This window comes from Acanthaster planci, linkage group LG02 (genome assembly GCF_054643075.1).
Source record: "Acanthaster planci isolate LZ-2023a linkage group LG02, COTS_SCS, whole genome shotgun sequence".
Taxonomy (NCBI): domain Eukaryota; kingdom Metazoa; phylum Echinodermata; class Asteroidea; order Valvatida; family Acanthasteridae; genus Acanthaster; species Acanthaster planci.
Genome location: NC_141778.1, coordinates 30,753,580 through 30,779,270, shown reverse-complemented (window position 1 = coordinate 30,779,270; position 25,691 = coordinate 30,753,580). Strand labels below are relative to the sequence as shown.

Genomic DNA, 25,691 nt, shown 5'->3' with positions numbered 1-25,691 from the left:
ATCATTTTCCTGGGAAGATCTCACCACTCATTCCCTTTTTTCGACTGTAATACGTTTCTCCACAAGGAAAATGGCACTCAATCGTCTCGCCCGTGCTCCAGTGCTAACAGTAACCCTAGTCCTGCTCGCAAAATGTGCTCAAAATTGACTTGATATTTCAAGACCGGCACGGGCCTCGCTTGGAGGGGGCAATGGCTTTTGGGGCAAACCTTCATCAGCAGCAGACTGAGCAACGAAAACACTGGAGGTGGGTCAGTTCTCAAAGCATTGTCTCATCCATTTCCTCTTTTCTTTCTCCTTTCTTTCACCTAGATTCTCAGCCCCTTGTTTTTTTTTTTTAGGAAGGGGAAACGGCCCTCTTTCACCCTCGCCCGCCCAGCTACGCGCCCATCATAGCCATCGGTGAACCTTTTTAAGATCTGGAATTCATCCTGCATCGCAACGGCGCGGCATTCCCACACGGTCCTTCAGTGATGCTTGGTCTGTGAGGGTTGCACTACACCAAATCCGGATCCGCGCCCATAGAAAACAGTGCAAAATCAGACCGAAAGAGCGCCGTCTGTCGACTCTCGGGGAGAGGTTGGCCTCTGTTGTTTTCACCGGAAATTCAAGATTATGGCAAGAAGATCACTTTGTGTTTCAACTTTATGGGGGTTAGCCTCGAAAAATTTTTTTTTTTCGTCTTTCCCCGAAGATACCCCCAAACTAATTGTAAAACTATGCGCTCAGCTCTGAATGTAGCCGCCCGCCTCTCCAAAATGGGGCTTTTTGTGAAAGAAATACCCTGAACTAGAAACTACCAGTCCCAAATTTGGGATTCATAGGAATATTTCTATGATCCCTCCTTATTCAAGCATGTTTTCTTTCAAAAACCCCGCGGGATCACAAAATATTAATGAGCTCGCGCGTAGAAATCCAACGATATGATGGCATGCACCCTGAGTGATTCACCTTACAAAACATCAATAGCGCCCTCATTTCAGTCAATTTGCTTATTTCCGTAATCTTGCATAGAACATGCACATCACGCACGTAGTTTGGAAGATGAAGTTTGCACAAAGTGAGGCAGTCAAGGCATTGCACGCAGTGTGATGGGAAATAAGCGTTAATACAGAACTCCTATACAGAAACAAGGGAAGACCAGTGTTGCAGTCAGGCCATCAGACGACTATCACAACACAATTACAAGACTGGTCATAAGACAAGTAACATCTTAAAAGGAAAACTTTTGTTGCAGTTCATGTGAATTGCATTCATTCACGTGAAAACCTTTTATTCAGTACCGTTTGTAATCCAATCCAATCATTCCCACGCGTCTCCTTTCCTCCCTTTCAGAGATAATTTAGCACAGGTGCCGCGGGCCGACTGAAATTAGCAAAGCCTGCACCGGAAGGTTGTGTGTTCAAAGATGCCTGTTTGTGACTGTGTAATCAGGGTACATGTTAGAATTGAGATCAAGTCAATACAACAGGCCCAAAAAGTCTCTAGTTTCTGGTCAGCGCGCACGTCGCCGTGGACCTGCGCGTCGGCAAAATTAAGGGTTTTTTTTTTATAAAACGACGTCCAAGAGCTGCCAACTTGCTTTATCGAATGGAATCCAACTTCTGGATAATTTTTGATGGGGTATGGTTGAGTAATATGTACAGTAAAGAAGTACCCTTAGTTCCCCATACATTTAGTCGGGCAGTTTTTTTAAGATGACGTAATTTCCTGTGTTATTATACATTGATATCTGGGAACCAGGCAAACGAGGTGGTCTTATGTCCTGTATACATGTACAAGCTGGAAATGTATTTTTTTAAATAGTTACAAATACGGGCCAGTCTATTTAGTGTTGGTAGGGGCTGGCATTACGTGCGTGAGTAGTCGCGATGGACATTGCGCGTTATACGTGCACCATTTCCAGAAAAAAGTGAGGGTAACAAAAAAAAAAAAAAAAAAACCGCGTCGCCGCACCACTTTTGGAGCCAGCTCCTGACCAGAAACAGGAGACTGGGGGGGGGCGCTTACCTAGGTTTAGTCCGCCCACCCTGTATCATGCAGCGTGTGGTACAAACACACGGGAACGTTCAGTGCAACCTCGGCCCCAATATGCTTGTGCGTCATCTACCAGCAGACATGCTAGTTCGGCGAGATTGAGCATTATAACAGTATTCGCTTTAATACCGCAGTGCTGGTTCATGTCAACTTGGCGCCAGAGGACAAACGTGACTGTTTGACGACTTGGTTTCAGCTCTAATAAATGCTTTAAGCGGTCTATTGATCGGTTCACTAACAACATCAATTAACTTTGGTAAATACAGGTGCATCAGTATTGACGTTAATACATTCGGCAATTCTTATGCCTCTTGCCTTTGGTATTTCATGTAGGCCTATCATAAACTCCTGCCTGTACGTGAAAAGAGAGCTTTAGAATTAATACAGATGAACATTAACAAAGATGAACATCAGAATTATCCCGAGCGTGGTCTAAACCACGAGAGTGCCTTGACGCGATGTAGCCAATGTTGTGAATAGACAAAAAAAATAAATGCCTGCTCTGCCTTGTAAATGAGCTCGGTACACCACAGGGCATGGGTGTCGCCACGATTTTTTCCAAGGGGGGCAAACGATTTTTCCCCATTGGGTGGAGATTTCCGGAGGGCAAGCTAGGTCCAGTGGCGAAATGAAAGAAGACATTAGGAGCAGGCGATATCTTCTATAAAAGCAAATCCGTGACTTTTATCCCATTTCCTCTCTTATTTCTAATCACTTCGTTTTTTCCCAACATTTTTTTAATGTTCCCCCTTTTTATCAAGGGGGGGGGCCTCCCCTCGAGACGCGCATGCTGTAGGATCCTTGCCAATAACATGCACGGCATGCTTAGTATTAACATTGGAAGCCGCTGTCCAAATGTTCACATTCCCACCACTCAATCACCCATTGCTGCTCTCAACCAGCTGTGTTTACCGAGTCTCAGTGCTAAGCGCCGGCTTTCAACGTACGCAAACACCATTTCAAGTCAAGGCAATCAGACAATTAATAAAAATGTGCAGTGAATCAAAAAGGCTAAAGTAAAAGACAAACAAAATAATGGCCTTGGCAGTAGAAATAACACCATTTATCACAGAAGCAACTGCATAATACTTTCGTTGATAGTAGCTCGGTCAGGTATTGGAAAGTGTTTTCTTAATTTTTTTTTCGTTTTGGTTTCATTTGAAGAATGTACAGTGTATAGTGGAAATAATCCAGGAAATGGGGGATGGTTGACAGGTGATAGCCTCGTGGGCCTTCTCTTCAGCGGTACGTGCCGTTGCGAGGACAATCCATAATTTGAACAAAATGCGGGACTAGATGGCAGACTGAAATGACTCCGTGATGAGTGGTCCATGGCGTTGCTCAAGAGCTTTCCCACAGATTGCACAGAAATTTCAACAGCTGCCCTTGGACCTGGCCATTCGGGAGGGCGCCAGGAAGCCTGCGCGGCTGCCCTGTGAGGAGGGGGCCGGTTTAACGCCCACGTGCTTGCGCGCGCCTCGCAGGAACCGACTTTGCCACGCAGACAAATCACGGCCCTCGCCGTAAGACACTCAGATTGCTTAAAAGAGAAATTCTTATCTTACCAGGACAGGCACATCATGCCTCCATAATTGTGGTGTTTTATCTATCCACATTGACACTAAGTCAGGAGTCACGGAACAGTTTATTTATAGCATCCATTTAAATCCACTAGGTCCCATCCAAACGTAAAATACATCATCACGTAAAACACATCAGTAAAAAACTCTTTTGAAGAAATTAAAACATGGATATAAAATATGACAAAATTAAATTTTGTAAAGATAAATAAATGAAAGTTTGAAAACAAATACAAGTATTAAAGATAATACTCTCTGAGACAAGATTTGAACTTCTCGAGAAAGCACTATACAAACAAGGATATCGCATCCCAACCCGTAGTGGCACAGGCGAGAAAACAAAATGTAGGTACTTAGTCGGTTTTGGCGAAAGAACCTTGAACTTTCACAACGTGGTCATTTCTAGTGATTCTGTTGGCAGGGCTAAATTTGCAACGACTCGTGGCGTGGGCAAGTAATTAAAATTATTCCCAATGTTGTACCTCATCATAAGCTAGTCCAGGGGCCCTCCGTCTGCACTCCCACATGTCCATTCACAGCAAGCTATTGCAGCAATACGGTACACTCGGACAACCAACCCCCGATAATAACTAATCTGGCACAGCGTTTTTGTAGCTACCCTACAGTGGCGTAAATATGTGCCGGAAATGGGGGGGGGGGGGATTATGGGAGGATGACTTGCCTGGCCACGGAAGTTTTTTTTTGGGGGGGGCTGTTGATACCATATGACACTATTTAGGGGTGTTGTTCATGATAGACATGTGTATCTTTAATACGTATTACATTTCTGCAGAATCTTACATCAGAGCGGCATATTTATGGCTTTTCTGCTGGTCTTCCGTTTTGGAGTGATATTGAATACATTTTAGTGATTGGGAAGTCTAAGAATTCTTCATAATCCGCTTGAATTTTTCTCATGATCACGAAAATGGGGGAAAGGGGTTCGATAGCCCATTTCCCCCCCCCCCATCAAATATGAGATGGATACATGTACCCCATCCCCCGACCCGACATTTACACCAATGCTTTTCAGCAAACTAACTTGTTGGGACTTTTTTGACGGGAAACATGTTGTGGGCGAACAAGTGATCCCTAAAAATGTTTTCTTGATTTGGCCAGAAGGGTGTCTTGATGAAGCAGGGCATTTTGTCGCACTTTCTGTAAATTTCGTTACATCGATCGTTCCAGTTTGAACTCACATTAATCACGATGCCGAGCCATTTCTCACAATCTCTTTCTTGCAGTTTTGGCTCGTGTATCAACCCGTGCATGCTACTGCTGTAGCAAACAACCCGCAATACTTGGCAACGTTTGCATAATGATTCTTTTTCCAAATCTTGTGACAGAAATGATGCCGTCCCAACGCCGTGCTTGGACAATGGGGACAAGTTAACTACACAAATGAAAGTTTTGCACAGAAGTTTCCAAACTTGAATGTGTTTTGTTGTTGCTGTTGTTGTTGTCGTCGTCGTCGTCGTTGTTGCTGCTGTTGTTTTGTTGTCTTGGTTGTGCTGTAAGGTCCTTTCACCGATACACGAACAGAAACACTTCGAGATCCTTCACTAACAATCAGCAATGTCATGGGCAGACCGTGGTGTTTTTCCAAGGAAAATTCTAGGATTAAGAAAACGAAGTAATCCTTGATTGCGTAAGACCCCACTTATACACGTCAATGCACCTGGTTGGCATCACCACAATACGTCGCAAGGTCACTTTAACAGCTGAAATTTGTCGAAAAACACATCTCTTGTTTCTTCCTTTTCCCCGGCTGCGGTCTTCACAAATGTCAGTATAAGTCTCATAAAATGCGCACTGCAAAAAATGCAGTGTTCAACATTCAGCCCTTTTTTACATGATACTGTAACAGCAATACAAACAAGTTCTAAATACATTTTCATTAAAAGTGACGCGCAGGTGGTAGCTTTTCCCATTCTTAGAAAACCAGTTTCATCAATGAATGCTAAAGGGCGCTCTTTATCTTTTGTCAAACAAGGCACTACTTGTCAAAACAGCATAAGAAAAAGCACAAAAAACCCTCCTTTACAAATGCCCTCAACATTATTGTTCACACAAGTACTTACATGATCAACAGTTAAAGAATGTAATTTACTCCAAGAAAATGTAGAAACAGTGCCATATGTATTTTGTGCATAGTGCTGTGAGACCACAATGTAACTTCCCCCCTCCGGAATATTTCTGCACAAAGAATACTTCATAGGTGAGTAGGAAAGAAAGTGGTGCCCCCCCCCCTATTTATTTATCCAATATTAGCACCCAAACCCTGAGAAAACAACACCAGCAAATGAAAGCAAGGATGTCTGCACCGTGAGTAAGGCTTATTGTTTTTTCTCCCCAACAAATGATCATATTAAACGACCCGAAGCCGCATTCGCTTTTGAATCCTCCCAACCAAAAGCTGGATACGCCGCTGTTTTCATCTTGAATCAGTAATAGAAGTAGATTAGAAAGATGCAAACCGATCGGCGGATCGGAAAAAGTATTCGAGTAAAAATTCTGATTGCACACGGGAAATCTTTCCCTGGAACTAATGACAGTTCAGGCTTACCGACGATTCAACCTGAAGGCGACCCCGTGTGGCATATTGAAACCAACGTGCATAACAATGAGAGGCATTGACCGAGGTGGCGACAGCTCGGTACGCGCGCACCGAGGCAAGGCTCGGTTCACGCCTCTCAAGAAATCGAAAGCGACGCGAGTTTCATTAGATTTCGTTCATCGCTGCCGTAACGAGTTCATGTTTCCGTACATATCGAGTAAAATAATTAGGCCTATGAACCTTCGTAGTCTACATAGCAGACTCTATGAAAACGTACGTGACCCGCTGGCTGCAACGCGTTTGCCTTCGTGGACAAAATTGACACAAGTGAGTGTAAGAGATTTAATCCACGTGAGGTATAAAAGAAACAAGACTTAAGGGAAGTCCAAAATCCACTTACATGACAAGGGACACTTTAAGAACTGAAAGGTCAGCAGTGTAGCTGAAAGGGGGTGTAGAGTAGAACGCAACGGACTGGCAATTTTAAACGCAGAATCGGGAAACAAACACGGCACGGAGAAGTGATCATTAATGACACATCGGAAAGGTGAAAATACATCATACGTGCAAAACCGGGATGGTGAAAGCAGATGATAAAATGCAGTGAACACCATGATACAAAATTTTTTCCCAAAATGATTATGATCCTGCTAGTGTCTCCACAGGAACAGATCCAGGGGAGGAGTGATGTAAACCTAGGACACCATTTCAAAATTTTTATCGGGTAGGTGTCGGATAGAACGGTCCGACAGATACATTTATTATCTGTTGGCTATCAGGTTACGTGTTCTCAAGTGGCCAATTCTAACTGATAAATGCCTTTTATTGCATTACTTCCAAGGCTATGTGGTTTCAGTGGAGCAGCACCCCCTCCATTATTCACTCAACACAAGTCACTGCTATCGGTCGGATGGCCCTGTCCTAAAGTCAATCGATAGGCATTTTGAAATGATGCCTAAACAGGGCGACGTTTTGTTTTGCAAACAGGCAAACAGAACTCCACACGTGTCCCTCTCAGAGGTATGGACTGTTACGGTACGTTTCACATCAGTACTACATTTTGAAACACGTTACCAGACGAGTGCAAAATTTATAACGAGTGCTAAAGGGAATTTGGGACACTTGTTACTAACGGGGAAAACAGAAATATTCCACCTATGCATGGTGTCGTGCAAAATGAAATCGCCGCGTATTGAGTATCGTCTGTCCCGACTCGTCTCGTAGCCCTCATTATTACAGTTTGCTTTACAATTACAAGGTGTTCGTTTTGGCAATCTTGAGTAAATCTAGGGCCAACCGGCGCATGGACCAGTTTGGGTCACGTTTGGACTGTAGACGTCACGTGCTTCCCACCTTTGCCACGGCGGTTGGCCTTCCAAGAGGGTTAAAACGAGTTTCGTCTGCAAGTTCGCTTCGCGCCAATCGGCCGTGAAGATTTATATTAAGCCGTGGCTTAATGGATGTCATTATCGGGGTGAAGACACTCAGGTGGGGAATATAACACTGCCGTAAACCACCGAGCCAATTATCGTTAACGACAAGGGCTTCAATGTGGCCAATGGCCTAAAAACTTGTCATAATAAGGACAGAACCATTAGACTGGCTAAATGTTGACCAGATCTAGGCTAGGTGGGAACCAGCAGTGTCAAAACGCAAATATCTTTCAGATTCGTCAGACTAGAAAGTGCCTAATTTTGTTACACTGAGCCATTCCCGAAAGCGGAACAAATGAATATTGTGCTGTTTGGGCAATAATCTAACAAAGGATTCGGGAAAGACGTAATGAGATATTTTATTCTCTCTTAAATTTTCAAGATCTGTGTAACGCGTCCTTAGAGAAATAGGCCTGTTGCAAACTGTCTACTAAGTAGACACATGTTACCTTGAACGGACCAAATTAAAACGGATATCTGCGGAAGGCCATTTGACTTGTACATTTATCGAGCGGCATTGTATCTCGCTATGGTTTTCCAGCATGGAGCATATCGTAACGCACCGCAGCTACGATTATGTATTGAAATAATGTAGGTGGTGGTGGGTCAGTGGGTGCATGCCTATATATACACACGATCTAACTCCCGGTGATGCTGCTTTGAGAGAATTTGGTTGAATAATTGGCGTTAAAATTGCAGTTGAAAAAAAAAACAGGAGATGTCCATATTCCATCTCTCCGCAAGGATTGATGCGGGTTTTAATTTGCACCACCCAGCTAAAACGTTGGCCATGCACCCCCTTCCCCGTATCGCCGCCCATGAGTTTATTTGGAAGGCTATCGGAAGAACAAAGAAGACGTCGAAGTTGTGTCTATATCCGGGTTCGGTCAACATGCTTCAGGAAATGAAGCCATCGAATGTCAGTCATTGTCAATATTCCCTGATTGATCTGTGTGTGCATGAGAGACAGGGGACTCCTGATTAATGCCTGCCTGATTACCCTCTTCTTTTTTTAACGGTATTTGGAATCTCTTTTACGAGCTTCAAAGACATCGTGAATATTTTCTTCTTTGCGATTTCGCCACTTTTTTTCGCGATTGTTTTCATAGCGCTGCACCCGCCACTTAATTTGCAAATTGTTTTCGGAAAAACTGAATTTTGTGCGCACAAATGTAAAAACCAAGACCCAAAACATCCCTACATTGTTCCCCAGAACTACTGTCGTGTGCGTGCAGGAAGTGTGAAGGTCCTGACGCGGATGAGTTTTCAGGATAATGAAGTCTGGCGTTTGTTTGATATCATGCTGTTTGTTTGTTGGTATGTTGGGTTGTTTTTTGTTTGTTTTTTTAAATTTGTTCTGTTCAAATGGCTGTGAATGTGCTCCTTAGCTGTGTACATATAACCGAATCTGCCAACACGCGCGAATCAAGCTAGCCAACAGCGTCAATATAGGAGCAGAGGAAGGCTGAATGTGGCAAACAAAGCAGCAGGTCATTGCATCGCCCAGTCATGTACCCCTAGGCATCCGCCTGTTCGCTTCCACTTGTCGTTTTTAATGCTAGAAATTAACAAACACGGTTCTTCTTTTTGATGTAAAGCGCATCACATTTTAAGCTAATTTGTTTCATTGTTGGTCTGTCCTTTCTTCTCACATTATGAATCAGAAGCCAGAAATTAATTTACCATATTTCCCGAGGGCAGGAAATACTGCTTATGATTGAAAAATACAGCCTTGTGTATCAGTACAGATCCTCTCCTGAAAATAATTTTCGGCCCTGCAGAATGCAAAAAGTAAGTTCTTGATTGTTATTTCCAACACCTGCTATCAACGTTTCCTGGTCAAATCTTTATACACTGGTGTGTATTTAGCCCCATGGCTATTATTTGCTTCTGTAATGACAGGCCATCTATTAAGGAAGTCCGCTTCAATTATTAGTTAAGGACGCCAAGGCAAAGGAAGACGGGCAGAAAGAGTCCAAATGTAGCAGTCTAAAAAACACATAGTTTTATTTACATGTCAACTTTGGGGGTTCAGATATCTAGATATGATTACAACTAATTACAATTCAAATCCTTTATTCCTAAAATTCCAATAATTCCCCCAAATCCTCAAATTCCCCGAATGCCAGGCCAGTGTGCGACCGTGGATTAGGCCTTCCAGACAGCACCTAATAATGAACAGTGTGTGGAGTAAAGATCGAAACCCTAGTGTAAATCATACGAGTCACCACACAAACAAACAGTTGAAGTACAATGTAGAAGCGTACATGACAATATCACATGTACGCTTCACGTGAAACTTTTACAATCAAGACGGTGAATTTTCACTCCAAAATCACTCAGTCCACGTTCTGCTATGACCCCCAATAATCATCAAGTCGGGTCACACACTATGGAATCATCGATCGCGAAGGTGAAAAGACTATAAATCAGCTGTTACAGTGCAAAAAACTAGTTTTCACGGTAACACACTTCCTTCGCGGGAATTTGTTATACATTTCTAACGGGCTGGGTGGCGTGTCAAAGAAACTTTGATGCCCCCTAAAACACGCTTCCCTACACTAATAACCTCATTACCGACGCTAAGTTACCAGGAATTATGAAGAAGCCTGCAATGTGCTTTCAAGCGAATAGGCACAGGATGGTCCACCTGAATGAGTTCATGACTAATAAGTCCCGGACTCGTTTAACTAGTCGACCAGCCCATTGTACCGCTTTCCAAGTTATCCTGCACTGGCCGCTATCCATGGGAGGCTCGGGCTTCTTCAGAACTGTTACGGTTTCGGTGGGCAGTTCTTTGAAATTCAGATGTTCGAAGACAATCCCATTAATCTTTCGTCGTTCAGTGATCCTTGAAATTTTTTATCATTAATTTTTAAGAAATGGGCTTCATGATATTTAGCTCTCTTTTGATCTGTGTCTCTGACTCCTGTTGGAGTTTTCATTCTTGAGTGACGAAATCTCAATTTGTTTAAGCTTTATAAATTATAAACAAAAATAAATAATTCAGGAATGAACTGAGATTTGGTGTCGAATTCTTGAGATATGAATTTTGAATCCGTTTAATCCTTGCAGTAAAAAATGAATCTCCTATGATCATAGGTAGTATGGAAAATGCATGGGAGAACGTAGGTTCACTATGACTCTAAATTCTCTTCTACTCCTTTTGGTTACTGAATTGCATCAACGTTTCTCAATATTGAAACCAACCTCTTAAATTATTCAGTTTACATTAACAATGACCTATCAAAATGATCGTCGTGATATGTGCGCTGCCTCCCGCAAAAATTACTCTTAGCTGCAAATAACAAAATGCATTAGCCTTGTGCCATCAATTACCTACACAAGTTTCTCTTCACTTTGTAATGCGACAATGTGTCCAGGCACTTGTTACTTCCGGATCGTATCACTTTCCCGTCTCCCTCTCAGTGGTGACCGTAGAGTAAAATATTTTCATAAAGGTTTGAACGTCTGGTCTAGATAGCTCCGTGGTCTGACAGGAAATTGAAGGCACCGTCAGTAATGCCGTTATTAGTGATTCACTTTTTGTAATGTCACTTTGGGTAATGTCACTTTTGGCGAAGTCACCTTTGGTAATGTCGTTTTTATTTGTGCCACTTTTGGTAATGTCACCCTGGGTGATGTCATTTTGAGAAATGTCATTACATGTATGTATTCTCCAAAACAGCGCTGAGAGGAAAATTAGGTCCCTGATAGAAGAGATAAAGAAGCCATTCAATGATGGTGGTAACTTTAACATAACTTTAATACACTTGGATAAGCATCCTAAGCTTTCACTTGTTCTTGCCGTGGTGGTTTAGGAATTTAAAAAGTCAGCTCCCTAATACCCCCAAGTTAAGGTCAATGGACCTATTAGTGCTCTGCGTTTAGGACCATCCACGTGTGCAAATGGTCGTCAAGTTCTGTCCCGGCCCCTCTCTGCTGTCGTATCGTATTATAAGGCAGAGGCAGAGCTATTTCGGCGAGTCAGGTGAGAGATGAATCACAACGCATGGCTCCATCGCGAATTGTATGAATTTATGTCTCCCATTTGGGCTTGCGTGTCCCAACCCACATCTTCCCAGCCGGTAAACGTTATAATACCCCTACTTTCTGAGCCACTTTTACGAAGTCTTGGGTCCAGACGAAATAATTTATCACATATCTAGAACAGTATAGGCGCTTTCAAGCTAGGCCTCAAGGGCTCCAGTCTCTCTTAATCCTGCCGAACCGTGTTTTGGGGGACAGTCAACCTCAATTTCCATCGCGTCTGGGCCAGCATCACTCAGTCTGCATCTCGTTCATTCGCAGTCCAATCCAACTTCTTTACATAGCTGCGTTTCCCCTCTCAAATATTTCTGAGAGAATCTGTTCGTACTAGTGCCTACAACTGATATAGGGAAACCTTCACCAAAAACTCGCGCAGGCGTATCAAAATAGCTGTAAATGACGCCGTCGATTTTCAATTAAGCAAGCATAAACAACCCGTACCAAAACCGACAGCAGCCGTGTCTGTGCGTTAATATCTTCCCCCATTTGGACCAACTACGGACAGATTAATTTGTTTAAATTGAAATGTCAGGTAGCCTTTTCTTTATCGAGCGTGATGTATGGCTTGACACGCCCACATTTCTAACACAGACAGATCGCCTTTGAATTCGATCACGCGACCATAAGCGTCGTCACTTTCCCTTGCCATTTCCTGTCGCACTACCTGCAGACGATTTTTTTTACACATGACGCCGGGGATAGCCTTGAATAATTAAGGAATAATCGTGGCTGCAGAGTTTATTTTTTTAAGGGAAGTAAAAGCCGATATTTCAACAGGATAAACGTCCACAAGGCATGATGACTAGTCTCCTTTCAAGACTGGCAAGAAAACCATTTTTGCATGAGAAAGTACATACAGTATCTCCAGCCTCTTTCTTTTATCTTTTATCCTTTTTTTTAATGCTACCTGCAAAGGTTTGCGCTATGGCCTGTTCATCGGTAGGTAATTTTCTTTACAAAATCGTGTAAGAGGCCGAGAGTACGGAAGAGGTAAGTCATAAATAGGTCACTGGCATGCATCTTCCGAAATCATCCATGGCGTACCTGAGACTCTCACCGTGGCGCGATGGCAGTGGCTCGCCAGAAATCGATCAGTTAAACCTGACATCTTCCGTTTTCCGGTCGGCGAAGAACACGACAACGAGTGCGCATCCCCTAAACCTGCAGGGCGACATGGTGACCCTTAGGGAAGTGAAACTCTATCAGCTCCCGGGGTCTGCCTGGCAGACTAAAAGGTTTGAAGTAGTTTTCGCTTGCATAGTTAGATTATAAGTAGGCTGCTCTGATTTCAGGAAAATATGACAGGCCTTGATTGTCCAGCAACAGGTATTGTGTTATCTCCATATCCCCTGAAGCAGGACGCACACTATCTTATAGCAGAGCCTGATTCACTCTATGATCCCCGAGCTGGACCAAGAGAGGGTGCAATTTTCCTAGCTACTAGAGGCTCCTTTGGTCGGAACTGCACTTCACAGGTTCACGAACTATGAAATTCATGCGTTACGGGCGTGTCGCTGCCATCAAAACAAACACTCCCAACCAACATGTTCCTTTTCAACCGATGAGGGGGTGCTTCTGCTCAAAGTGGATACTTCACGCAAAATTTCCCTCCTGAGGTTCACAGAATCTCCCATGGCTGTATTAAAAAGTGGTCATAATGCCTGATTAATACCTCATTCCATCAGAACCACTGTCTGGTCTTTGTAAGAGTTTGTCACATGCTAATCTCTCGTTGAGGAACAAAACTATTCGGAATCAACTTAATAATCAAATACGTAAGTCCCACAATTAGTACATACAGGATCTTATTTGCATAGGCCTACTAGTGCTGTAGAAGTCCGTAAGATTCTAACCGCCTTAGATCCAAACAAGGCCTGGGACCTGATGATATCTCCCCATGCTTCTTAAAATTGCTGCTGATAGCCTGGCTTACCCACTGAACCAAATTTGTAACTTATCTCTATATATCGACTGGTCGAGTGCCAGCTGAATGGAAACTTGCAGACATAATCCCAATACACAAGTCTGGTGATGTACGTGATATGAGTAATTACAGGCCAATTTCACGATGCTCAATTGTAAGTTGTATAAAAAATGTCTTGAGAAAATTGTTGCAAAACATGTTGCAACAATTGTTGCAACGCACATGTATAAACGCGGTATTATTTCCGATTGTCAATACTCAATATGGCTTTGTTTCTTGTCGCGCAACAGTTACACAGATAGCAACAGTTTATCATGAGTGGGCAGAAGCCATCGACCGTCCCAACCCGCCCCGTGTTGATGCAGTCTTTCTGGACTGGTCGAAAGCTTTTGATCATGTCAGCCATAGCATTCTTCTGGAAAGGCTGCATAAATACGGAGTTTTTGGTTTGTCGTTTCAATGGTTTCAATCATATCTGACCAGCAGACAACAATGCGTTCAATTTCTGGGTACTCAGTCAGCATGGACTCGGTGGACTTGGGTGTGCCCCAGGACTCTGTCCTCGGGCCACTTCTTTTTAATATATTTGCTTTTGACCTGCCTTTTTGTGTTCGATCTTCATTGAGACAATATGTTGATGATACTGTGCTTTATAGGATCATGTACAATGAAAACGATGAAGCTATTCTTCAAACCGATTTGTATCAGATTGATAGTTGGTGTGCACAAAATAGAATGAAACTTTATAATGAGAAATGCAAACTGATGTCTATTTCCCGTTCCAATCCTCCAAAACCAGTAAGTCGACTGATCAATTTAGGTGCAGTTATCTCACGCAATCGCTCCTGGAAAACTCAAACCCAAACCGTTGTATGTAAGGCAAGTAGGTTGCTTGGTTTTGTTAGAAGAATTGCTAAATGTAAGGATCCTGCTGCGATGGTTAAACTGTATTCTGCCCTAGTCAGACCAATTATGAGTATGCTACCCCGGTCTGGTGCCCAAGCTCTGTCTCTGAACAGGACTCCCTGGAACGGGTTCATAGAAGGTTTACTCGATGCTGTCTCGGTCTTCCTCGTAGACGTATCCACATCCAAAACAAGGAAAACATCGAGTATTCCGAGCAGTGCACCAAGCTGGGTCTGCAATTCATATTGAATAGATTTCATTTTCCATCTGTCTCCTTTGTTGTTAAATGTTTGTACAGAAAATTTGATATTCCCATCCTAAATCATCTCACTCCCAGGTGCCCGACACCTTGACTCAGTAAAATTTTGTCATGTGCATTCACGACCCAATGCTTTTCACAAGACATTATTTGTTCGATTTCCTGGTTTGTGGAACAGCCTTAATCTCGAGACTCGTGACAGAATCATGTTCGGCCTGACCGTCTTCTGGAATAATTACGTAATCACTATCTAACTTCCAAAGTGCAATCTGAATTAGACGGTTTTTAGGATGTGGGTTCGTATATGGTCCTATTTTTTGATCAGTCGGGATTGTACCTTATTGCTAAACGGGGAGAGTGTTATACACGTCTTGCAGAGGTTATAGGGGGTTCAATTTTGGGTCATCCACATTTGACCTATGGAGATTTTACCGTGGAAGCATAAGTATATTCAGTATTTTATTGTAAGTAGTGTATTTTTGTGTAATTAGTGCAGTGTACATATCCTATTATTAAATGAGGAATAAGTTTATTATTTTTACTTGTATTAGTTATTTCTTTATCTGTATTCCTTAAGGCCAGTGTTGTCCGAATAGTGTGTTCGTTGCATTGTTACTTTCTCTCCAGTAAGTTCCAACGGATGAACCTCAGGCTCAAGCCGAACAGATCTCTGGGAGGACGAGAAACAATTACATGTATTGCGGCTTAGTTCCACGTAAGAGAACATCTCAGCAATGCTGAATTTTCCGACCTCTTGGTTTGTTTGCATCTGCCTGACTGTTTTTCTGTGTAGCCCGCGCATCCCTTGCCTCTACGTCACGCCCCCCCAATAATCCATTGCTGTCCGCCATCTTTAAATCAGGTGTGCTGTGGTTTGAGGGTGCAGTGTCCCAATTCAAGGAAAATTCTCCGCCAGGCCGAGGCGCACAGAAAGTACCCTCAGAGATTGTTTCGAAAAGAGGGGTCTGTTTGGGCCAAGAAATGGTGGGATTGTGTCAGTATGGCCCAGGATCATCTCTGTAGATTCAGGGGCACCCATCTGGGGGCAAAGCAGACAAAAATGGGATTGAAAATTAGTCAGAAGAGCCCGAGGAAGGTGAAGGATGTCATTTGAAAAATGGCCGCTGGGAGGGCTTGGCAACATTCACTTTGGGGGGTGAGTTTTGGGTGGATAATTAAAAAAATCATTGGTACTACTAAAAAAATTATTAAAAATTGAAAATCAAATGAAATCTGAAGGACCACACAACACATCCTTTTTTGTTTGAGAGGCCTCAGGGACTTCAGTTGCCTGCCATGGGGCTCCAAACTTGGTTGATTTTACACTATTTTCAATGGAGCTTGAATTGGTTCAGTGCACCCTTGAGTTTTTGCCATGCACGAGCACACCACCGTGAATGTCCGTAGCTGTAGCCACACTGTGGCCATTTCTTGATGCAACCTGACATCAGAGATGGCAGATAGACAAGGTTCTTGGGAAATACATGGCGACAAAGCGAACCGTTCGTTCTATCAACCACAGTTCCACTCTTTAGTCCTCTCCATACCCAACAGCTGTACCGCACCTCGCTTAGGAAAACAGTGCGCTTCAGAACGAAGAGCAAGGAAGAACAATTAGCATGTGAACCCAACAGCTGATGACAGCGATAATGGATCAGTACCCCAGCGGAAAGGAATAATTTCTGCCCGTTTCCTTTCACTTTTAATACTTTTCGTGGCGGCATTCGTAAATTTGCGCATTTTCAGTTTGGGTCTGCTGTCACACCTGTAAATAAAATACTGCTCTGCCTTTTTGAAAAACGGGCAAACATTATATCGACCTTGTTATTTGTAGCACACAGTGAAACAATCCGTCGGGAACCTGTCTTTATAAACCTCACAATCGTATTACTGTGCTAGTAATTACATAGGGAAAGTTTTTCGTGTGTACATTTGGTGAATATTTATATGCGTCGAATGAGTGAATTCTGTCAGTCAACCCCTGCTGGCTGTTGCAAAAGGTATCCATGCATTTACCAGGAATTCTGACGAATGTTATCCTGGCAAGTAATTCTTTGCGAGACGAATAATTAAGCAACAGCATGTCAAACAAACAAGCGGAGGGAGAGCTCTCTTCTCTGATACAGACTTCAGTTTAATTTCAGCAGAGACAAGTCAATTTTGCAGGGTCGGATGAGCTCCGCGGCTTCGAGTTGACGACTCCCTTCGTTCCGCCGGCCAGTTCGGCTCTCCAGTAAAATCAACACCAATCGAGACCACAATCAATCTCGTCTCCGTCTGTCCGTGACTCCTGGTACCAGGTTCCCGTATTTCAGAAAAAAAAATGCACCATTCAGCTACTTGAATGACTTGTGGGTCATTCTTTCCTATTGACACGCGCTCAGCGAAGTTCTGGCAACCAACTCATCAGCCACAGTTTATACATGTAATATCGTCAGGGCCTTGTCGTATGTAGACTCGTAATGTTGGCGTATGCAGTTAGACTTCACATCGTAAATGGACAAAATACCAATAAAAGAAATGGCAACAATCACTTTCCTCAAGAGACAGAAATTCATTTAATTGACTTGTTTTTAACCCACATTTTGTGAGGCAGAAAACGTTTGCCTGTTTGTTTTAGAACACCGTGACGTCGGTACAGACACTATCGAGAGTTGTGTCCGTCGACCAAGCTTGTGCAGTGGAGTGTTTCTCATCCAGCGTTATGCCTTTCTATGGAAACGTATTGCTGCAAATGCGAAAAAATATGATTTTATCTCGTTTAAACGACTTATTACCTCGTTAAAATGACATAGTTATCTCGTTTAAACGACATAGTTATCTCGTTAAACGACTTAGTTATCTCGTTAAACGACTTAGTTATCTCGTTTAAACGACAATTTATTCGAGCTGGACCAAGTTTATTCCATGAATGTCTACTTTCTTTTTCTGATAGCATCTTAGGAGAGCCTCACGATAATGATTAAGTGCATCTCTTGGCAATCCCTCAGGGGTGTTACCAGTTTTTACCGTGTATTTTGTAATTTTCTATGTCCTTGTTTTATGCTTGTTGCTTGTTGTCTCCGTCTTGATACATGTACCTTAGAAATAATAAATGAAATGAATGAAATGAAATGAAAAAGAACTGCACTACTTCGCTGGTTCACGAACGACTGTGAAATACACGCGTTACGGTCGCGTCGCTACCAACAAAATGAACAACAGACCAACATAGCTCTTTTCAACCAATGAAGGGGTGCTTCTGCTCGATAGTTTTAGAATGCTCACGTGTATGTTTACACTTACAAGTGCAGTCCACTAATTCAAATGAGAATTTCTGGCCAGCTCATTAGCATTAAAAGTTCCCCAACGGTATCTTTTGATAAGGGAGATTGTTTGGCCCCCAAAATGGTGAGATTGTGTAAATTGTTTCCAGGATCAACTCCCTGGGTCATTGAGCTTTCATATGAGAGCAGAATGGATAAAAAAAGGTTGAAAAATGGTCCTAAGTGCCCAAGTAAGTTGAGGGTTGCCAGTTGGGCTGCAATCAGACTTCGGAAAAATCACTTTTCGGTGGGTGATTTTGTTTTGTGGGAATAATTAAAAATGCGATTAGTTAACCAATCAAACCCACCAAAAATTGAAAAGAAATTGAAAGATTAGAGACCAGACAATAATTTAATTTGTGTTTCGGAAATCTCGGGATGTCGGTAAACATGTTATTGGGCCCTGAACAAGGCTGACTTTGCACTGTTCGAACAAGTACATTTACATGTGAAACAATCAAGAGTCAAAGTGTAAAATACCACTGCACAAGCGTGACCAAAAAAAAAAACCGGACGACAGGCGACGCACAACGGGCGACGGAAAATGGCATGTTTGGAACTGGTAAATGGCAGAATTGGGATACAACAAAAAGCAAAAGGCGACGGGCGACGGGTGACAGCATATATGGAATTCCATAGTATCAACTCGGGGATCCCCAGCCATTGCATTCGCACCCCTCTCTGACAATCCTTGATGCACTTCCGGTAACTCTGACCATTCCAAATGAAAAGTTGACAGAAGTAGAAATCTGCAAAATCTGTTAAACATAAAAAATTAGGTTATCCCAGTACATTATTTCATGCAATTTTTCTGCTAAATTCCGGTGTATGCAAATATGAATCAGGTAGTATTAGGCCCAAGATATTCAACGAGTTCAGTCGTTCAACATGAATAGAAACTTGTATCCTTGAGTGCATATTCATTCATAATTCTTTTTTGTCTTTAATTCGTGGAAAGTCAACTTTGACATAAATTACAAATAGTAATTGGGACGCATGATATGCTAAAGAGACTAACTTGGACGGAGGCCTGATGAAATTGTTTGTTCATTGGATATTTGATAACCCTCTCTCCAAGATGCGCGACGAATCTGCATGACCAAGGGGATTTATTAAATTTGAATCAAATGACTGCTCGCAACTCACGAAATCGAACGACACCCTTTGATGTTAGAACGCAGATATAAAGGAAAATTCAATTTCAAACAATTTTCTTATAAAATTGGAGCATCGCGATGTTCACCGTAGTTCGTCTGCAGCACTCTCTGCGCGAGGTCTGATACCGGCGAAGTTCCAGCCTTTATCAGTTACATCAGTTGTAGCGAAGCCTTCTCTACGGCTCGTAAATCCGAGACCAGATTGTATCTTCCTTCTCGTCTTTACACGGCATTTGTGCTCGTTTATTGGCGGGGTGAAATGACCCCCCCCCAAAAAAAAAAATTAATAAGACGCTGAAATTTTACTTCGACATAACAGGGGCAAAGATCAATTCCCACTAATGAAGCAGGGACGATAGTGTTTCAAGTTCAGTGCCCGTTTCCAGTAGGATTCTTGTTACAGATATCAGACAGGTGGCGGAAGGATTTAGACAAATCACCCGTGACAAGAAAATGCGTCACGCTCCATCCACAGCTCTTGGAAAATTTCCTCTCCAGAAATTGTCCGTTGATCTTCTGTCTAAAAATATACTAATCTCATAACTTAAGTTCATGTATAGACACATTTATAACTAAGATCATTGTAATGATGTGCACTGAACCAGAAACCGAACATTGAAATTGCCACCTGCTGAAGCGAGAAGCGAGCGACGGGCTAATGAATTGTCGTCAAGAAGACGCGTGAATGATGTACCTCGCTCATGTTTTCATCATTTGTTCCAAATTGATGCATGCCAGAAGAAATACGCCGATCAGCGTGAACGGCAGACAGTCGCTATCAATTTCCCCTGAGCTCACTGCGGACGGTGAGTTATTGACCGTAACTGCGCACTGCACTGGGCCGCCTCTATTCAGAATGATGACAGTGAGCTATACACTACAGCCGGGCTGGGTCCCCGAAATTAATTCAGAGCTGGTTTCCCTTCTAGAAAAATCAGCTGCGGTGGTATTGAAACGAATGCTGGGGCCATAATATCGAAAACGAACAAAACAAAGAAACGTTCTTCGATGAAAGCTGAGAGTAATTAAAAACTCAACCGCCCTTTTTTTGGTTTGTGCTTCAGATTGGATGTACGCTAGTCAGGAAATAATATTGTCAACATTGGTCGAAACTACAGGATTAACGATTTGTAGCCGCCTCATTTTGGTACTTTATATTGCAATATTGTGCAAAGGAAGAATCCAATGTATACAGCGTTTTCAAAGTAATACAGTTATCCAGTCAAATAAGGTTTTAAATTCTGAGCCTGCAAAAGTCGCGCACATTAACCACCCAAAGATCGAGGCGACTCGGTTTGGGTAATTTTCAATCAAGGTGCACTTAGCGAAGAGGGAGAGCTGATCTCCGATTCGGCCATGTTTTGTATTGTTTTTTCGGAAATTGATCAGACCGGGTCTGATTAGACCTGGCGGCTTCTGGCACGCGTTCTGCCCGTGAATCTTCGTCAGTCATCGTTAGTGCTGCATTGATCTACTGATCGCGTATACCCGGCCCCTTTAGATGGGTCGCCACGACGGTATCGTTTTGTAAGTGTACATGTATGTGGGCCTTCCCCACGTTCAGGCATGGACGTATAGGAAAATGTCTTAGGGGACGGACATTTTGTTTCATTAAGAAAGGCCGAATCACGTTGTGGGGACAACAATTTGTTCCCGATACGTTTGTGATCCTCATAACGTCTGTATTTCAACTTATGTGCAGTCCCCATAACCCGGCAACAAGTATACTGTGTGTGCTCTTATATGCTATCTTAATCTTGTTCTTAAACTTTGAGCTGAATAGCTCTATTCCTCAAACTTGTTTATAGTTTCAGTCAGTTTATTCTGAACTCCTCTTTAGTCTGCTAATGTCAAATGTCGTCCGTCTGTTTGGGACTATTGAATTGGTGTAACCGTTGCAGTACACGTTGTAAGTTGGGTCTGCAAACTAGTACTATTATATTTGCCTCTGTTGGGGGATGATGCCTGGAAAGCCGGTAGTTTTCAGTACGTCTACATTTAAAGAGGAACAGACTTGAGAGTGGTCACAAATGTTGAGGTGCAGGAGTTTTTGTTGATTGCTTAATCGTTCGCGAAGAATGATGCCTGCAAGGACGCGGGTTTGAACCGAATTATTTGAAAGGAAATAACTCTCTCTTTTCTATGTAGTTTGCATACTAATGTAAAAAAATATTGATGTCGGTTCGTATTAAAAAGGAAGCCGACAATGAATCCACGTTTCACTTTCTGTTCCCCAAAATTGCACAAACTGTTATTAATGAATTGGTCTATATAAATGGCATGATGTTTTGTTGTTTCTGTTCAACAAATTTGATCCCAGAGGGCATGAAGCAATCGATCACTTCTCTTTTAGCCTAAAAATTGGGTCTCGGATGAAACCAGGATTTTGTTGTTTATCTTTGCAGCGGGGAAGGTGCTGTTAACTGCTCATTCGCTTACATTATCTATCAACACTGCAGGTGGCCAGTGCGGCCATATGGTCCCTTCGGTTTTGTTATTATCAACCGGATCTCCTGTAAACAGTGGTCCACACAGACAACTACCGCTATGAGGCTCGTCTCCATGTACATTCCGGATTTGCATTAAATGTGATTTTTTTTTTTACCCAACCACACTGTTGTAACACATTGCTAATTAACACCACGAAGCTCGACGTTTGTTGCAAAAACGACAGAGCAAGACCCCACCCACCGCTCCGCTAAGTGTTAGTACAGTTTAGATTGTAATTGTTCGCTAATGGGGTATGGCACTTAACAAGTAACAAAAGCCTCAAAGCGAAATTACAGTAGCTGAAGAGAGATGCTTGAAATCATGAGAAAGGGCCTAGCCAAATGCCCAAGTTTCGGGTGCTGTACGACAGGTTATCGGGTAACTCACAGCCGCTCCATGGTAACCGATGAACTCTTGCAGTTGGTTTCGATCAACAAGTGCCCCGGTCATATTCAACTATGCGCATATTTTTGCTCATTGTAATCCTTTCTCTCCCCCCCCCTTTATTTTTTCACTCAAGGAAATCGGTATTTCCAAATGATTGGTCGTTTTTTTGCGTCTGCGCACTGGACGATTTCGCCACGACAATTGACCGTGTCTGAATAATGATGAGTCATATAGCATGAATGAATGCACCGACACAGACTTTCCTTGTTTGTCATGACCAGGCGGCCGAACGAGGTCGCGCCGCTCACTTAACCCCCCGATGACCGGATTGATCAGCGTGTTATGACCCGGCGGCTACAATGGAAAAAAATCAATTCATGCGTTCAATTCAATCAGGCTCCGCAAAGCAGCAACCTGTAGCGTTTTTACTGCATGTAACGTTCAAGTGCAGTGATGTGGGCTTGTGCCGTGCAGACAACACGTTCATTATGTGTGAGTGGTTATACGTTGCAGGTAAAGTGACTGAAATGAACGACTTCCGCTGGTCGAGACGTGTACATAGTACACGTGCGTGGTGTACTGTACGTGCTCCTCAGGCAGATATTTTGTGAACTCCATCAGGCCACAGGATTTCAGTATAGTACCCAGGAGCATTTGAAGCCTCTGTTCGGCCAGACAACTACTGATTTGTGTGAGCTCTATGGTGTGAGTAATGCCCTCCTAAACAACTTACCAACCGAGGCTCGCATTATAAACATAACGAAATTCACTGTACCTCGATTCGTACTCTTAAAATGTGCCTTTCACATCAAAATTAAATCGTGTTCACATGCACTGACACTTCGGGAAGACCGCAGTTAACTGTTATTTTGGGGACTCCTCTGCCTTCGGTAGTCCCACCACGATACCGCGGTCCAACCGTCAGACTCGTGGGTACTGAAGCGTGGTAAAGACTTTTTTGTGGAGGCCTACGCGTTCATGTGTTCGTGTCGTGCCAGTCATAATGTGGCATTCAAACATGGATTATTCTACCGACAACAAAAAATAATTTATATTCCCTGCCAACGTATTTCGTCGTAGATGAAGTAGGAAAATATGAAAACACGGCTAGGCGAGAGTGTTGCAGCGCAAATGACGGCTGAATCTACTTTCCAATGTGTCCCCTGATGTCGTCAAGAATTACCATAAGTCACGTTTGTGAATAATGAGTGTCATCAATATTGTGTCGGCGGTACCGCCGCAGTCAACCCAGCTCACCAATGTGTCGTGGGCCGGGGCGTTTGGATCGGACAACTCATTAGATAGCGGCTGGCCCGCGGAAGCGATGTGCGGGGACCTGTATGAGAATCACACGTGCTCGGAGGACGTGGGCTCCCGGTACGTGCAGGCCGCGCTGGGGCTGGTCAGCTTCGTCCTCATCGTCTTCGGCAACGGGCTGACCATCTTGGTCATCGTGACGGACCGGCAGCTCCACAACGTCTCGTTCCTGGTCATCCTGAACTTGGCCCTAGGGGATCTCCTGTTGGGGATTGTCAGCCAGCCGCCGTCCATCTACTACGCCTTCACATGCGTCTGGCCCAGCGGCACCCAGGGGTTCCTCTGCCAGTTCGTCGGCTTCTTCATCTGTCTCCTATGCTCCGTGTCCATACTCTCACTGGGACTCGTCAGCTACGAGCGGTACCTGTACGTGGTCTGTCCCTTCGAGTATCAGAACAAGATGACATGCGGGCGGGTGATCTTCACCTGTGCCCTGCTGTGGATTTACTCCACGATAGCCGCCGTGTTCCCGGTGTCCGGACTCTGGAAAGGTGTTGGACTGGTCCCAGACACGGCCTTGTGTAATGTTCTCTGGCACACCGAACCCATCTTCATGTGGGCCATGATACTGTTCTTCCTTTTCCCCTCTGCAGTTGTCATCGCATATTCTTACTACAAAATCTTGCGCATGGCCCGAACCATGAATCGCCTAGAGGCCCGTTATCGTCGAGCCATCGAGCTCAACCCGATGGCGCCGTCCAAAAACGGCTCGGCCCACTCCCGTCGCGGCCTCTCCAACACCCCCGACGGCAGCACCCCGGATAGCACCATGTCGGTGGAGGATGGGGCCACTCCGGCCACCGGCCCCGCCACCCCGGTGGCCCTCCGCAAGATGAGCCTTGGCAACGCCCGGAAGGTGGCCAAGGTCTTCGTCAGGGGGCGCAAGTCCAACATCACAGTCACGGTGCTCATCGGCACTTTCGTACTCTGCTGGACCCCTTACGTCGTCAGTCAAATCGTGCAGGCCATATTGTGCGAGCCCATCAGCTTCTGGACGTCCGCTCTCACGCAGTGGCAGTGCATCTTCAACAGCGCCTGCAACCCAGTCATTTACGGGGCCACCAACAGGGCATTCCGGGAAGGGGTCAAACGGCTTCTCCGCCGGTGGGGGTTCTGCCGGCGGCGGTGCAAACATGGCCCGGCTGACCCCTCCCTCGCCCCGTCCAGAGAGAGGCCGAAGGAAGAGACGCTGCGCGCAGAAAGTCAAGAAGAACTGGACTCACTTGCCTGACTCGATGGCCCGAAGGGCAACATTCCGTTATTTATTGTTTCAACTTGAGCCATGTAACTTGTTTACATTATGCAGGCATGGTTCAGATGAGTGAATGACATCAATATGCGGTCAGCGGCAGCTCTAGTGGCCTCTGTGATGGTCACTGTGGCATCGCTCAGCCAGCTTGCTAAACGGGTCTTGTACATGTTTTTCCCCTCCACCGTTCCTTGGATGATTGTTTTCTGAAGGCAGTGAGGCCGCTATCAGTGATGTGACACTGACTGCCTTTTACGACCATTTTTATTCATTTTAAACCTACTCTATTTGAATTCGGTTTTCAGATTTTGTAAAAAGTGTCGGATAGAGGAAACTGACAGTCGCCAAATGCCATTTTTCAACAGAGAGATGGGTGTAAAAATAGATAAATCTATTTATTCACCAAAGTTGTAAAACTACATTTTGTGCTCACAATGGGGACTCTCCTTCATAATATAATTATCTTGAGACCTTATTAAATAATTCAATTTGAAGAAAATTTCAATTCCCTAATAAAGCATAATTGACCAGATGGATGGGCTTTTCTCTCATATTTGTTAACATTGGCATTTAATAGTTTTTGCATCTAAAATCTAATCTTTCCGTTGACCCAGTTGTCCTAATTTGTGTAATGTCGTCAAACTTACATTTGTGGGAACTATTGAGCCCAAAGATTGGCTGATAAGGTTGATAAATTATTCATCTGCAGTACTTTTGTTCCAGCATTATTTGTAAGGGACAGTTTCCCCTTTCTTTGAAATTCACAGGGAGTTGCCAAATTAAGTCTAATGGAAACTAGGTCAGGGTAGTAAGGAAACACGATCTATTGTGGCGGTGTAACTGTATCTTATGTGCTGGCTTTTAACTTCATGTTTGTAAGGAATAACTGAAAATAATTAGGACGCCAGAAACAAAAATCATAAAGAGTCGCCCCAAATCATATGATTTAGACAGCTATGAACATTTGCTCCTCGGACTTTCCGGCACTGTGATGTCAATAGACGGAAGTGTTGAATCTCCAGTGAAAATGTATTTCTAAG

At 43.6% G+C, this 25,691-nt stretch overlaps 2 protein-coding genes across 4 annotated transcripts in view; both read left to right on the top strand.

Annotated features, from left to right (window-relative positions):
* Positions 1-25,691, top strand: part of LOC110976980 (thyrotropin-releasing hormone receptor-like) — a 191,224-nt gene that overhangs the window by 128,863 nt on the left and 36,670 nt on the right. For 2 of the 3 annotated variants that reach the window (XR_015424593.1, XR_015424595.1), the window contains one exon: positions 342-15,287. The gene's annotated coding sequence lies outside the window, so the exon portion shown is untranslated. Of the gene's footprint in view, positions 1-341; positions 15,288-15,373; positions 15,462-25,691 lie in introns of those variants that run through there. The other variant, XR_015424594.1, reaches the window with a different exon arrangement.
* Positions 20,956-25,496, top strand: LOC110990298 (putative G protein-coupled receptor No18). Its single transcript, XM_022255202.2, has one exon. It carries the CDS (start codon positions 23,290-23,292, stop codon positions 24,631-24,633), a length of 1,344 nt encoding a protein of 447 aa, XP_022110894.2. The 5' UTR covers positions 20,956-23,289; the 3' UTR covers positions 24,634-25,496.